The 16744-nt window shown below is 25.7% G+C and overlaps 2 protein-coding genes across 2 annotated transcripts; one reads left to right on the top strand and one right to left on the bottom strand.

Moving 5' to 3' along the window:
• Positions 1-612: 612 nt before the first annotated feature.
• On the top strand, positions 613-4115 carry LOC107468253 (NAC domain-containing protein 73). The gene is made up of 3 exons (XM_052255761.1): positions 613-1061; positions 1144-1333; positions 3148-4115. Exons 1-3 carry the CDS (start codon positions 918-920, stop codon positions 3780-3782), a joined length of 969 nt encoding a protein of 322 aa, XP_052111721.1. The 5' UTR covers positions 613-917; the 3' UTR covers positions 3783-4115.
• Positions 4116-15666: 11551 nt separating this feature from the next.
• On the bottom strand, positions 15667-16510 carry LOC107468372 (glutaredoxin-C9). The gene has a single exon (XM_016087656.3). It carries the CDS (start codon positions 16174-16176, stop codon positions 15850-15852), a length of 327 nt encoding a protein of 108 aa, XP_015943142.2. The 5' UTR covers positions 16177-16510; the 3' UTR covers positions 15667-15849.
• Between the last annotated feature and the right edge of the window lie 234 nt (positions 16511-16744).

Genomic DNA, 16744 nt, shown 5'->3' with positions numbered 1-16744 from the left:
ACCAAAATTATACTTAACCTAAATTTTTACACAATTTTGAGGGTACTCCAATGCAATTTGACACTAGCTACTAGCAGCTCATCACTATTCAGCTTTGGACATACACAAAACCTTAATTATGTGGATCTCTTTCTCAAAAGAATCAGGTTTGCTCCATCTCCACTATTACCTTAGATCACCTTTTTAAAGTCGTATATTTAATACTTATTTGGATATCATTATTTTGATAAAAAAAAATTTAAATAAAAAAATCTATTTTTTATTTTTAGTAGTAAAAAATAAAAGTACTAAAAAATAAAACCCAAATAACCTCATAAAACTTTTATGTATAATAATAAATTAATAATAATCATAATGAAACCTCTTGTTTGGCCTTAATATATAATAAGTGAAATAATTTAATTTTTTAGAACATCATAGATATAGATGTAGGAATGCAAGAAAAAAAAAAAAAGAAAAGTCTAATAGTCTAGGACGAATTTATTCTATTTTATAAAAAGCGTATATACCATAATATTAACTACTACCAAACTTGACGTCCAAGCAACCTTTCCTTATATCTAGAACCGCTTCCTTTGGTTCCCACCTTTTCTTTTTATTTCATCTATCGCTTATACCTTTTGTCCTCTTCTTCATCTGATCTTTCCTCTTTCTCTCTCCATCAGTAATCACCAATATCATCAAGCACATAAGAACCAATTCAAGGCGGTGGTAATCATAAGCTAAGCCAAGGGAGATAAAACGTGTCCCGAAAGAGATACAAATAAAGTACTACTATGCTTTCTACCTTACTTTACCTTTCTTTTAACTACATACTTAACTTGTAATTTTTTCTCCTGTTCAATTTTTGGGTATTTTTTTTTTTACAATTCTGAGTATAAGGGAAGAAAAATTAGAGGGTGGTCTAATTTATTGTGATGGCATGGTGCAATGAGACTCATGAGAAAGAGATCATTGCTTCCAATAATAGTACTATTACTCTTAGACCTAAATCCGACCAAGAAATTCGAAACATAAGTTGCCCCTCATGTAGCCATAACATTCAAATAATCCAAGAGCAGGTACTCAAATTAAATTATCTTCTTTCTTTGTTTGTGGTCTTATGGTTTATTAAATAATAAATTGGTTTAATTGTTTTGATAGGGTGGAATTCATGAGTTGCCAGGGTTACCAGCTGGAGCGAAGTTTGACCCAAATGACATTGAAATATTGGAGCATTTGGAGGCAAAAGTTATGTCTCATGTGCCCAACCTTCATCCTCTCATTGATGAATTCATACCAACGCTTCAAGACGAGAATGGCATCTGTTATACACACCCAGAGAAGCTACCAGGTATTATTTTTTTATTTCTTCTATTTAATAATTTATTTTCCTAATTAATATAATTAGGACATAGGTTATTATAAACTTATTATATCATTTCTAATTTAAGGTAGGCATGCTGCACGCACGTCTTGCTGTGCACGGCATGCATGAAATTAATTACTCTTTTTGTAATAATAATAACGAGAATGATTTAATTTGATCTTCTCTTTGAAAAGAATCTAATAATTATTATATATGCACCACGGGATCTTAGAATTTTATTTAAATTATTGTGAACGCACGTCTTGCTGTGGACGGCATGCATGAAATTAATTACTCTTTTTGTAATAATAATAACGAGAATGATTTAATTTGATCTTCTCTTTGAAAAGAATCCTCAGGTTTAACCATGTAAGATGTCAAATGAAAACGTTATTAACCCTTAATTATGTTCTCAGCAATGTTTATATTTTACGTCAAATTTAAACATGCCATACCAAATAGAAGGTGGGGTGTCGGCCAAAATCTATATGTCAACACCAAAAAGTGGAGTTGCTGCCATGCTACTCTTCTATTTTCATGAGCCTTCGTTATACTCAATAGATATATATACCTACCTAGATTGTTTCATATATAGCTCCTATATATCCTATATGACAAATTTAAATTTCTATTGATTGATATCTTACTGCAGCATTATTTCATGCATGACCCTAAATTTATCCTTGTAACCAAAACGGGAGAGAAAAGAAAAGATTGATGATTTCAAAATTCAACTTGGTCAATGATCACCTAATTTAATTTTTAAAATAAATTAAATATAGAATAAAATTTTAATATACTAATTATATACATACATTTAATTACGTATTGTTACTTTAACTAAAAATTTAAAAACATTTTGAAAGGTGAGTACATCAAAATTAAACATTTAAATTTATTAATTTATTTTTCGATATCGATACATATATAATCTAATAAAAATGCTATTCGTAAAATCAGTTACTAATATATTTGTGTATAATACATGTGTGGTTTAATTATATTTCAACGTACATTTTATATTAAATACTGATTTTAGTGTACACGTAGTATAGTGATAATTCAATTATCTGATTCTAAAGTTAATGATTGATTATAGCATTATGAATGACGAAAATCATGTTAATTATACCATAACTATAAGGAAAAGTATAAGTAACCAACAACATTTTTGAATAATGTGTGAACAATGTGAATTAATAGGGTTAAAAGAGTAAATTAATCTTAAATTTAATTAATAGCCTTAAATTAGGGTGTAGTATATTTTTATTTGATTGGTGGTTATTTATGTTGTTTAAGATGGTCATTGTTTACCTAACACTACCCTAACTATAATAATGGTCCGTAACAAAATTCAAAGAGTACGCAAAGAAAACAAAACTTTAGTATGTATTTCTTGATTGATTGAATTGAATTGAATTATATTTTTGTAAACTATGAGGATAAAATTAAATATATATAAAGTATTGTCCTATAAAAGATAAAAGTAAATAAAGATAAGATAAGAACAACTAAAGATAAAATAAAAATAAGATAATAAAGACTAAAATTGTAATTGAATTTATGTATTCTGTTAGACTGAATTTGTAGGTCATAAGACTTCTTTATTGTTGTCATTGAATAAGGTGGAAGAGTAATTTAATAGTTTGAAACTTTTTAATTTTACACCATATCTCATCTCCTTTTATCAAGATTATTTGCATAAATTTCTGAACATAAGAGTTTCTTTATATAATAAGTATGAGACAAATGAAAGATTATTATTAAACTGTTCCTCTGTGAATGAATTAATGATGTAGGAGTAAAGAAAGATGGGCAGATTCGGCACTTCTTCCACAGGCCTTCAAAAGCATACACAACAGGAACAAGGAAGAGAAGAAAGGTTCACACCGATGAAGATGGAAGCGAAACAAGGTGGCACAAAACCGGAAAAACAAGAGCGGTGGTGGCCGGCGGCCTAGTCAAGGGGTTCAAGAAGATTCTAGTACTATACACCAACTATGGGAGGCAAAAAAAGCCTGAGAAAACTAACTGGGTGATGCATCAATACCATCTTGGAAGCAATGAAGAAGAGAGAGATGGAGAACTAGTAGTTTCAAAAGTGTTCTATCAAACACAACCTAGACAATGCGGCAATTCCATTGTTATAAAGGAAGATGATGATGATCTTCCCTATGGAAAGATATTGATGATGAATAACAGAAAGAAGCACAAAAATAATGATGATGCTGCTCCTGTTGTGGACTACTACATAAATTATGACCATGTTGAGCATCATCATAATCACAATCATAATAGCCAAAGATGTTCATCACCTACTCAACTTATTCCAAACTTGGTTCTCCAAGGTGATTCCTCTTCTCTTTTTCGCTTTGCTTCATCATCACTGGATGGGAATGCCAACAAAACAAGACTTTTTGAGAGAAAGTTGTAGTAATTCGTTCATTATTATTATTTCTTTGACTAAGTGACAATATTTATTCTATACATATATGATATATGGGATTAATATAAGGAAAAATTTAGGGCCAACAGTTTTATTGAATTTTGGCCAGCATGTAACCAGCAGAGGAATGTGAGACATCGGATGAAATCTCATACTAATCTCACACCATCAAATCATCATTGATGGCTAGTTAATGACTAACAATCACAAAAATTGCTGGCCCTAGCATTGCTCTTAATATAATTAGAGTGACATGTAATTAAGTTGATTGGCTTTGATGTGAATTAAGGACTCACTCATATAATCAAAGGTGTTTATTTGTAGTAATATTGGTTTTTATGTTAATTTTAGTGCTTAGGTACATTCAAATTTTGTGGTATAAATAGTAAGGTTATTATTGTCCATTCATAACTTTGTTAAATAATGAATTAAAATGTTTCTCTTTCTCTTTTTTGTTTTTCTCCAATAATATATCTTGAATATAAAATACTGGAAAATCATATACAGATGTTCATTTAATTTCTACAATATTTCTCGGCAACATATACAACTTGACTTGGAACGAAAGTTATCCATTTTGATATTGATCTTAATAGTAGCTAGCTAGCTATATAGCCTTTCCGTTTCTTTTCGAATAAATCCGACCGACTTTAATTTGATATATTGAAATAATGTAAAAGGCCATAGATTCTCCCTACTGATTCCGCTCCTTATGAGAGTCTATATATTATGTTTTAATCACATAGAATTAATATGGAACCATAAACATGCATTATCTGTAACGAACATATTGAGGTCGTCAAGTACCAATAGCGTATGCGAAAATACAAGAAAATATGAAACTTTTAATTACAAAAGTTGGAAACCTTATTCTTCAAGGATCATTACCCGTATTCGCTGGAAAAAAGAAACAAACATTCAATAACGTACAAACAATAGAAAAGAATAGAATAATGTCATATCATACGTGGATAGTAATTAAAGTTTCTTAATCAGAATGAATGTCTATCCAACAAATAAATTATTAGAGTAATGAAAATAAAGGAGCATCCTGAATACACTAAATATCCTATTCCTAACTGTGTTGTAAATTTATTAGGTGACTATTAATTTAAAGATATTTCTGTATGAAAATAAGTTGACATATCTATATTTTAAGGTTGAGGACAAGTGTGCAGATTATTAAAATTAGGTAAATGATATTCTATTTTCTCTAAAATAAGATATAAGTTATTCTCTTTGATGTATCATATTTTAATTCGATGATTATTTTAATATATTTGTTATATATTTATTAAAATATTAATTTAAAATTTTTTTATTATTAACTAAATTCTAAACTAAAATATTAATGTGAATATTGATGTGACAAATTAAAAATAGAAACACAAATTAGTATCACCGTAAAAATTTTCAAGTTGAAAAATTTATCATGTCAAGTAGATCTTTGAATTTGAAAATTTATTCCATACAATTTGATTACGAATTATATGAAAAAAAAAAGAAGAAATTAAAATACTTTATATCTTATTTTTTAAAAATTAATATAGCTAGTTTGTTATTATTTTTTTATGAAGATCTGGATTTTTATTTAATTTTTGTTAGAAATTAGAGATTTTGTGTGAAAAATAAAAGAGTAATATATAATATTATTTTTCAAATATTTTTTTAAATTACCAACAAATTTTAATGATCCGAAATCAATTTTTTATTTTTTATTTTATTAAATAAATTAGTCATCTAACAAATTTTACTAAAAATTTAAAATAAATAAACACTCATTAAAATATGACACATCAAAAAGAGTAACTTACATATTATTTTAAAAAAGGTAGAATAAGATTCACCTTAAAATTATATCAAGAAGTAATTATTAGAAGTCCTTAAGTAATTAATTCTACTAGCTTTTGTAGAGTTATGTTGGTCTCTTCAGAGTATATATATAAGTAGGCTCTTGTGTTTTGAAACTAAATAGACTTGTATTCAGTTGTTAATTGTTAACCAATGTATATTCCCGTCCTGCATGGGATAATACATAAAATTATATAATTTTTTATTTAAAAAAATATATATATAGTAATTATTATAAATATTTTATGAAACCAATAATAACTTTTGTTATTCAATATATAATTTATTCTATTAAAAAATAAATTAATATTTTTCGAACTGGTAAATACATTTTCTTCTGATTTCTTACACCATTTTATTTGACAATATTTACCATTAAAAAATAGTAAATGACTATACTATCCTACAATATATATGATGTACAAAATAATTTCTTATCTTAAAATTAATTATAGTTAATAAGATAAAATTTAAAATATTTTTATTTTCTTACTCAAATCTAAATTTAAATTTAGAATTGATTCACAACTCATCTTTTTTTAATTTCTATAACAAAAATAAAATTGGCTAGATACAAAATAGTCAGCATTTAATAATTTTAATTATTTAAATTTTAGTTACCGAAAATTGGATTAAAAATTAATTATAAACTTAATAATAATCGATAATATATATTATATTAGTACATAAATAGTTCTTGTGTGAATAAACTTCCAAGGTATATTATGTGTGTAATAATTCTATAAATATAGAATATAAAATATGAAATATAAGTTATCATGTGTTGTCCTTATAATAATTCTATAAATATAAAATGTAAGACATGAAATAGAATTTGTCATGTATTTTATTTATAATAATTCTATAATTATAGAATTATTATAAGGATAACATATGATAACTTCTATTTTATGTTTTACATTTTATATTTATTAAAAAATTATAATTTTTAAATTAATTAACATTAAAGTTTTTATAATTATAAATATGTAATAAACATAACTATAAACCTAATTTTTTAAAACAAAATAATAAAAATAAATATTGTCCAAAACATATATATAATTAAATATTTTCAGGTTTATAATCAATTAAACATAAAACATAATTCAAAATATAACTTCAAATATCTTCAATTATCATTTTTATCCTTTTGTAGATCAATAACATCATTAAAATTTGTAAAAAAAAATAGCCTTAACAAAAAAAATACTTGGCCTGGCAGGGAAGCCTGCCCCGCTTTGTCCCACTAAAACCCGCCAAAACCCACAAATTAGGCGGTACAAGGTAGACTTTTTAAATTTGGCGGTTTCAAATTTTCAGCCCACCCAGCCTTTTTTGGCGGGTTACGCGAGCTGACCCGACGGATTTCAACCCGTTTGCCACCCCTAGTCCCCATCCATTTTCGCATGGCAGGTCGTGAAGATTTCACAGGTCCCCATCCAGCCCAAATTCTGAATAATTCCTGTAAATACATGTTTCGTCTATTTTTGTGATCATCCCTATTGCTAGCATTCATTGGCTCGTGACATGGAGGCGGATGGAGCTATTCCATCCACTCAGTTAATTTTCAGATAATCAAAATCTAGGATATATCCCTTTTTATAAAGTCACATGTATTCTTGTTATAACAATATTAATAGGAGATAAATGGATAAACACTAAACTATTGTTTGGATATAAAATAAAAAATAAGAGAAAAGAAAATGAAAAGAAAAAATGAGAGGAAAGAAAAATATATATATTTTTGTGTTGTTTAGTCGAAGAAAAAATGAATGGAAAGAAAATAGAAGAAAATTTTTCTTTTGCTTGAATGGAAGAAAAAGTAAGAAGAGAAAAAATTATAATAGAATAAAGGTTTTTTTTGTGACTATAATAGAATAAAGGTTTAATTACTCTATTGGTTTCTATAGTTTCGCAAAATTTTTAATTAGGTCTATGTACTTTTTTTTCCTTTTAATTAAGTTCCTGCACTAATTTTTTTTAATTAGGTCCCTACATTTTTTTTATTTGGATTTTTGCACTAATTTTTTTTTTAGTTAGGTCCCTCTAAAATTAAGCCAATTACTACTAAGAGGGACCCAATTGAAAAAAAATTGGTGTAGGGACCCAATTAAAAAAAATATATAAAGACCTAATTGAAAATTTTGTGAAACTATAGGGACTAACAGAGTAATTAAACCTAGAATAAAATTATATTAATATTTTTATATATTATATATAAATTATAATTCAAAGAGTAACTTTGTACTTTTACCCATGTTTGCACTTCTCCACCAATTTTTTTCTGCAATTTTGAAGAGAAAAAATGTACATGAGCTCCACATACACCTTTTCTATTTTTCATTCAATTTCTTTGTTGATCCAAACAATGAAAAATTGATTTTTTTTCATCCATTTTTTTCTCCATCATTTTATTTTTCTACAAATTCTTCTAATCCAAACAATACGTAAATAAGTCACATTTTTTATATATATAACAATAACTAATATTATATATTATAACTTGTGAAATCATAATATTTTAAGAAGTGATGTATAGACAACTTAAATATTGATAAATCTAAAAAATTTAAAAAATAAAAATAAAAATATCAAAAAATTATATATTTATCCATAAGATTTTCTTTTTAAAAATTTGTCCATAGCCTATGATTAATAACTTTAAAATTATATATATGTTATATATCTTATACATTTTTTATTTTATAGAGATTTATAATTTTTTTATCGACGATGTAAGTGGTTATAGAGAAATTTTTACTTTTAAATAAACTTATAAAAATATTATAAACAAAATTGGTTGCAATTTTTTTTATAATTTATTTTGATTTAATCATTAAAAAAATTTTGAATAACCCTTTTTAAAAATATACCAATTCAAATAATATAGATTGAAAATAAAAAAAATATAACTAAAATATATAATACAATATAATATTCCTAGAAGTTTGATTTATAGCAGATCTAATGCTAAGATATTTATCATCATCTGTGATATAATCTAATTTCATAATTATTCAAATCTTGTTTTTATGAAAAAATTGCATCGTTTACTTTGAAAAAAATATTTACTCACTATTATAATTTAAATAAAATATATAATAGATATTAAACCAATTTATTTTAATAATAACTCAATCACAAATATTCATAAAAAAATATAAAATTTAAGAGCATACAAAGTAAATATAACACCTACAATTTTTACACTACCACGATAAGATGATTATCATAAGTCTTTTTTTGCATAAATTAAACAAAACAACATATAATAATAATAAAGAAACAATCAAATCCAAAAAAGTTATAAAATACCTATCATACACTACGACGGTTAACATTGAAAAAATTTTAACCATTTATTCTTTTATTAGCTATCTTTTTATCCACTCTACACTTTATCTACGAATATGTTAAGAACTAAACCTATGTTTCAACCTTTCAAAATCTCATATATTATTGTCAAACACAATATTATTATGCGCCGTCCATGTTTACCAAAGAACTTAAAATAACAAAAGCATCCATTTATTCTTTATAAAAACTATTGAATGGAAGAACTGTTGGTAAAAAGATAATCTTCTCTTATAATATGTATGATTTTTTATGATGATAAAATAAAAATAAAAGGTATGAAATAATATTGTGTATGTTTAAGTTAATTTTAACCTTTTTTAATAACCAAATTTGTTATAACGTAATTGATAAACAGTGACAGTTACTACGGATTATATATATCTTAAGTATGATATACATTTTATGATTTTGTACAAAACAATATTAGTTTTAATTTATATATTTATTATTAGATATTAAAAATAAAAAGTATTTATATTGTTAGCACTTTTCAAACCTTTCTCAACTCCGACCGTAATTAGGTCTATAAGGTTACCCACCTCGTCGGAAATAAATGTAATCTAATTAATTTTCATCCGATAGTGCTATACATTGGCATAATTATAGGAGAATTAACTTTAGCGAGATAACAATATGGTATTTATCTACCACAGGAGTATTTTTATATATAGAATTATCAATCAATTATATATGGCTTCTGATGAAAATAATATATTCAACATGAATATTATTTGCTAGGTAAAAAATAATAGGTTGACAAAGAAAATTAATTACAATGGATATATTTATTATAAGAAATATTTTTCTATGTAATACTATAAAAAATATCATGGTCATCCTGAATTACTACAGTTTCAACTTCTATTGATAGCGCTAAAATGCTTAAATTGAGACATTTTTGGATTATAATATTTATCAAACAAACAATTAATGAAACAGTCATCTATACCTTCTCATGTTAAGTATATTTATACATAAAAAAAAAGAAAAGAAAATAGAGTTGAAATAGCAAAAGCGATAAAAATGATGATTCTTATAATTTTGTATGGCTATCTATATATAAAAGATTAGAAGACTATTATTATCTAACAAAATTAATTTGTATTTATTGCATTTAATTTGAATAGGTAAAAAATTATTTTATTTTAGTTTACTTTTTAATTCACATGATTTGAATTTAGCTCAATATATTATTTGATTTGATTCAATTATTAGTGAAAAATATATGAAGAGTCTATTTTATTCATAGATTTATTATTATAATAATTAATAAATTAATCTAATTAATTAGTACAAATAATTAGTATAATTAATTTAGTTTAATAAATTAAAAAATACTAACAGAACATTAAAAAAAATAAATTAGGATCTAATAAAATTAATTAGTTAATATAGTTAATTTATCGTAATAAGTTATATTTAATGAGTTAAAATAAATAAATTACTAATCAATCTCAAAAGTATGTCACGTTAATTCCATCATTAAATACAGAAACCTGATTTTTATATAATAGAATAGATAATAAATAGAATAGATGAGAATATGATGTGACATATTTCAATTATAAAATTGGTAATATATAATAAATTTTTTTTTATGAATTCTTATTGTTGGTTTCTTACTAGTTTTTATGTAATTACTTAATAATTTTCGCCTATATAACTATCAACTACCTAATATTATGATTTAGTTAATAAGAATGATGACATTAATAATTTTTCATAAGTTTTGTTATTATTTATAATTAGGAAAGAGCCCTATATAAATTTATTTCTTTAATGAATGTTAATTTTACTGTAAAATTTTATATTATCTTTAAAATTTTAGCGTAATTGAGTCTAATTCTTATATTTTGAAATGAATTTACTCGAAAAAATTACTTTATTAACATAATTAGTGGTGCTTACTTAACTATTAAATTTAGCTTTTAATGATATTAAAGTCAACCTATTTTATTATCTTGTGCCTTCAAAGAATTTACACGACTGACATAAAAATCTAATAATTAAAAAAAATTCATTACAATGAATATATTCATGTTAACAAATATTCTTCTATCTAATACTATAAAAAAAATATACTGGTCACCTTGAATTACTACAAGTCAACTTCCATCCACAGTGGTAGAATGTCTAAATTGAGATATATCTATCAAATAAACAATCAATAAAACATCATCCGTACTTTCTCATTTTGGATACATTTATACATAAAAAAAAAATATACATAAAGAAAAAAAAGAAGAAGAAAAGAATAGTTAAAATAGCATTTGCAATGAAAATCATGGTTCTTATAATTTTGTGTTGCCAGTTATATATAATAGATCATACGATTATGATTATCTAACAAACTTAATTTGTATTTATTGCATTCAATTTGAATAGGTAAAAAATTATCTTATTTTAAGTTAGTCCTTAATTCACACTATTTGAATTTGACTCAATTTATATGATTTGATTTGATTTAATTATTAGTTAAAAATATCTCAATTAACTATTTTATTCATAAATTTATTATTTTAATGACTAATAAATTAATTAAATTAATTAATTAGTACACACAATAAATTTGGTTTAATAAATTAAAAGAAATAAATTAAAAAAAATACTAACAAAACATTAAAAAAAATTTAAAAATACTACCAAATCAAATTGATATAAATTTAAATAAATTATGTTATATTTTATATAATCAAATCAATTAGTTGATATAATTAGTTTATCGTAATAACTTGTATTTAATGAGTTAAAATAAATAAATTGAAAAATACTCTCAGAAGCATATCACATTAGCTCTATCATTAAGTGTAAAAATCTGATTTTTATATAATATAATAGATAATAGATAAAATAGATTAGTACAAGAAAAATATAAGATCTATCGTCTAGTACAAGAATGTTGTTCCTATATTATCATTGATGTATTGTATAAAGAAACCGCAAAGTATATTAAATAATATTTTTAAAGTAAAACATGAAGAAAAAAAGTATATTCATAAAAAAAAGTTAAAGCCAAGTTTTTTTTTTTAATGATAAAATGTCTCGTATTTTTATATCTAATCCGATTCAATTCGAATATTCAATTCAAATATTGTATGATAGGATCAAATCGAATCTAGAAGTAAAAAATGTGTATATTTTATTCAATTTGATTTTTTCTAATACAAATCAAATTCAGATTTTGAACAAATCTACCTAAATTATATATTCCTATATTATAATATCTTGATAAAAAAATATTTAATTTTTTAAGTACACTATTATTATTTTAAAAGTCACCAGACTTTAGCATCTTAATGATTCTTTGAAGATAAATATTTGATCGAATATTAGTAGTTATATAAAACTCATTTATACTGCACATTAATATTAATCAATTTATTTATATATAGTAGTTAAATCATACTTACTATTAAAAATATATTATCTATATATTTTTTATTAACTTAAATTTATTGATTGAATTAAGAGTTCATACAACAATTACTCTATCAATCTACTATGACAATATTAAGACAGTGTTATTGGCAACTAATTCTATCTTTTATATTAAAACAAAGCACTTTGAATCAGATCTTATTTTGTGTGAAAACACATGAATCAAAACAAACTCAAAATGGTGTACATTCTAGTAGAAATTCATGTTGCAAGCATCTTCACAAAATCATTATTCCCATATCCTTTAATTTTGAGCATTTCAAACACAAAGTAAGGTTATTCCAAGAATAACCACAAATGTGAAAGAGGGGTAATAGAGTATATTCTCATAATAAGGATCAAGAAAATCAAGAAATAGAACCTCTAAACACTACTGCCAAAGACAATTACTTAAATTTACCTCTATATATTTATTTTAAAGTAAATATGATAGTGAGATATAATATATTTTTGTATACTTTATGCCAAATATAATATAGCAACTTTAATTTAGTCTTTATCTCTCCGTGTTTGTTTTTCAATCTCAGTCGTAGTCTTAGAAAACTAAGTTTTTTTCAATTAATATCAATTATTTTTTTAAAATAACTTTATTTATCTTAAATGGTAGAATCTAAATAATAAATTATTAACCTTAAATAATAAATTATTGAATAATTAAAAGTTTTTTTTTATATTTCTCTTATTCTTTTCGAATATTGCTCAAAATATAAACCATAATATCATTTCTTTTTCTTTGGGTCGGTGAAATAAACCATCAATAGTTAGGAAGAACAGAGTTGTAAGCCCATTTTTCTTCCATAAGTTTTCATATCTTAATTCAATCCCGTTCCTAAAGCCTGGAGTTTGCTGCCCGTTAAATGCATATGACACAATGTGTTATATGTATTGGTACGGCCCAAAGGTGTTTTTGTGTGTTATATTTAATAGTTTATATCAAGACTTAACAAAAAAATTGTATATTACTATTATTCTAGAACTTTATAAGAGACAGCAGGCCTAACATAGATGGCATATTTGTATGCCTCTTGAATGCTGTATTCGGGTTCAAGTCCAAACTAAGGTTGGATGTAGTTTGAGAATTCATAATATGTAATTATGTATAGTGGAGGATATGTAAGTAGTGTATAATACTATAATGACCAAAAAAAAAAAGAACTTGATAATAATAAATTTAATTTTATCCTCTTTAAAATAAAATCTGAAAAATTTAAAGTTGAAAACCAATATTTCTTCAATTTGGATTCTTTAAATTTAGAATTTTATTTTAGAAAATAAAATATAATTTATCACTATTTATTTTATAAATAGAATTAAAAAAAATATGAGAAAAAATATTTAATAATAAAAGATTTTACTTTATCTTTTAAAATAAAAATCTAAAATTTAAAAAATCCAAATTCATATTTTCTAGGCTTAATTTATCTATCCTAGTTCCTAGGGTTAATTTCCATCACGTGGCCCAAAAGCGCCAAGCTCAGCCTAATTAAATCCTTTCTAACGAACTAATTAATTCTGGGGACCAGTACAATGTGCGTATCGTGCCATGTTTTGGTACAGTGCATACAAATTTAATGGCTTCTCTTTTATATATATGAAAAACGCCAAACCATCATGTTATTATTTTGTCACTAATTTAATTTTTTTAATTTAATAATATATTTTATTTTATATTTTTAAATATTAATAATTAATTAATAATAATAAAATAATAAAATCTAATAACCTTCTAATATTATTCATTGTTTGATTAAGTGATCAAATTTGTTATCGGAACTTGGGGTTGCTTAGAAGTTAGAAGGCTCCTTATTCTTTGCTTTTACCTTGTTAATTTAATCTGTCTTATTTCCAAATATGATGGAAATGCACCTCTTTACTTAACCGAAAAATGGAAATCAAATTCTATTAGCGTTTAATTTTAGGTGAAAACTCAGATGCATGCAGTCGCACGTGAAGTTGATAGTTAAGAGTCGTTAGATGAAAATTTAGTCAAATCAGTCAAATCATCTAACGGTTCTCAATTATCAACTTTACATGAAGTCGACTACACATGAATTTTCACCTTAATTTTAATGTATTAATAATATAAATATTTTATATAATTGTCCAATGACATTTATTTTTGTAAATAATTATTTAAAAAATACTTATTTTTATTTACGTGATGTTATTAAAATCAATTCATACTATTATCTCTGTATTTTATTTAGTTTCTATGTTATTTCTACATGCTTGCTTGTTTGATTAAAATATTCTCAAACATGCCAATAAATTATAGTTCAAATGATATAGTTTTTTATACTCATCTAAAAAGTCACAATTTGAATATCCTATCTTTAATAAAAAAAAAAAAATTTCTCAAACATTGCTAAGTCGAAGAAGAAATAAACTATTTGAAGCTTTTTCCCCCTAAATCTTTATTTACAGCTGTTAAGTAAGACGAATATCACTTGCAATTTCTAAGCAATTGTGAGAGGCCGAGATTTTGACTTTGTCTGCTTTTCTGACGTATATGTATGTTTTATTTTATTTTTTATTTTCTAACCACTAACCTAACGTGAAACTCACCAATCCATTATTATATTGACAGTGAAAACGTTTTCCAAGTATAATTAGAGCATCGTTTTCTAAATTATTCTTCGTATCAAAGATAAACTCGTCTTTAAAAATGGAGTATTTTGTTTTAAAATACAAGGCAATTCTTTCTTCTGGGTTTATAACACAAAATAGTTAATTTTTCTTGCCTAAGAAACACTTGTAAGTAGTACATTCAACACAAAGCAAGTGGTATCAAATGGCTTCATAACTGAAAAAGTAAAAGTATAGAATTTATATGTATAACATATTAACAATTAATCAACACATAAAACATATTTAGATCGATCAGTACTTGGAAATTGAAGAAAATAAAACCCAAGACATATAATTGAATAACAATTCTACTCCTTTTCAAACTCTATCTCACTTCACTTACTCACCTATTCTCAATCCAGATTTGTATATAAGGACGATTATTCAAAAAATTCAACCAAAATCCTTATATTAATGCCTTAATGCATTCAGTTGTTACCTGGGTTAACGTGAAACTCAAAGATCGAAACAAAAGGATTAAGAGTGTAATCCAACTTAAACAAGAGAAAATTAAACTAGTTTGTTGTCAAAAGAAACTTATGTATATAAAGTCCCTTATCTTGCTTGTCTAGCTACTTAAGAGATTGAAGAAAAGTAAAAGAAAGAAAAGAGGTAATTATTATGATAAGAGTGAGAAGAACTAATTAACAAAATTTTGGTACAATTAACTTAATTCCTCTCTTGATAAGAAGAAAAGTAGTAGTAATTATAGGAAAAGAAAGAGGAATTAGGTAGTCAAAGCCACAAAGCGCCAGCATCCTTTAGGATTGGAACCAATTCACCTGAGATATGAGTCGNACAACTTCCCTCCTACGAACACCGCCGGGAACTGCACCGTTGCAGCGCCCAGGTGTGCGGCGACGGCGGCCTCGTGGTGCTCGTCCACCTCGTAGACTGGAGGGTTGACTCCAAGGCCTTGTAACAACCTCTTGATGACGTGGCACATGCAGCATCCACGTCTCCCAATCACTATCACTGCGTTCTCCGAAACTAACTTTGCCACGCTGGCAGAATCCACACCTGCCCCCCGCACTGCGAGGGGAAGGTCACGTGAGTCACGTGTGTTCGCATGGATCCAGGTTCTATAAGGGATTGCTTGGTGCATCGTAGAGAGAAGGAGGTTCGTGAAGGAAGCGAAGGAGAAGGGGGTTGCAATGGAGGGTAGAGGTGGAAATATAAAGACAGTTTTGGTGTCTGGAGAGAGAAGAGACGACTCTAACGTCAACGGCGGTTACGCGCTCTATTGCGTCACAGCTACTGTGGGTGACGTTATGTTGCGTCACCAGCTGGTCAACACATTCCTGGAATTTGCAATCGCTGACGTGTAACTAACATGGGAATTGCATTTCGGGTGTAATTATTCCTTCACACTGTAAATGACAAGTCTTTATTAGAAGCTAAACACAATGGATAAGAATTAAGATGAATGTAATCTACTAATCTTCATAGCATTGGATGTGTTGAGCTGGCTATATAGTATATATTTAATCCAATTCTATTGGAGCACATACTTTAATTTTATAAACAGTGACGGTGATTAGAATAAATACTGATGATTAATGTCAAAATTAAATATTAAAAAAGGAAATAAATTAAATTAAAAGCAATGATCATGCATATAGCGGGAGCAAGTCTAACATGGCCACACGGCCAGCGTAGTGACAAGTCAAGTC

Source organism: Arachis duranensis, chromosome 10 (assembly GCF_000817695.3).
Source record: "Arachis duranensis cultivar V14167 chromosome 10, aradu.V14167.gnm2.J7QH, whole genome shotgun sequence".
Taxonomy (NCBI): Eukaryota; Viridiplantae; Streptophyta; class Magnoliopsida; order Fabales; family Fabaceae; genus Arachis; species Arachis duranensis.
This window is presented reverse-complemented; position numbering and strand designations above follow the sequence as displayed.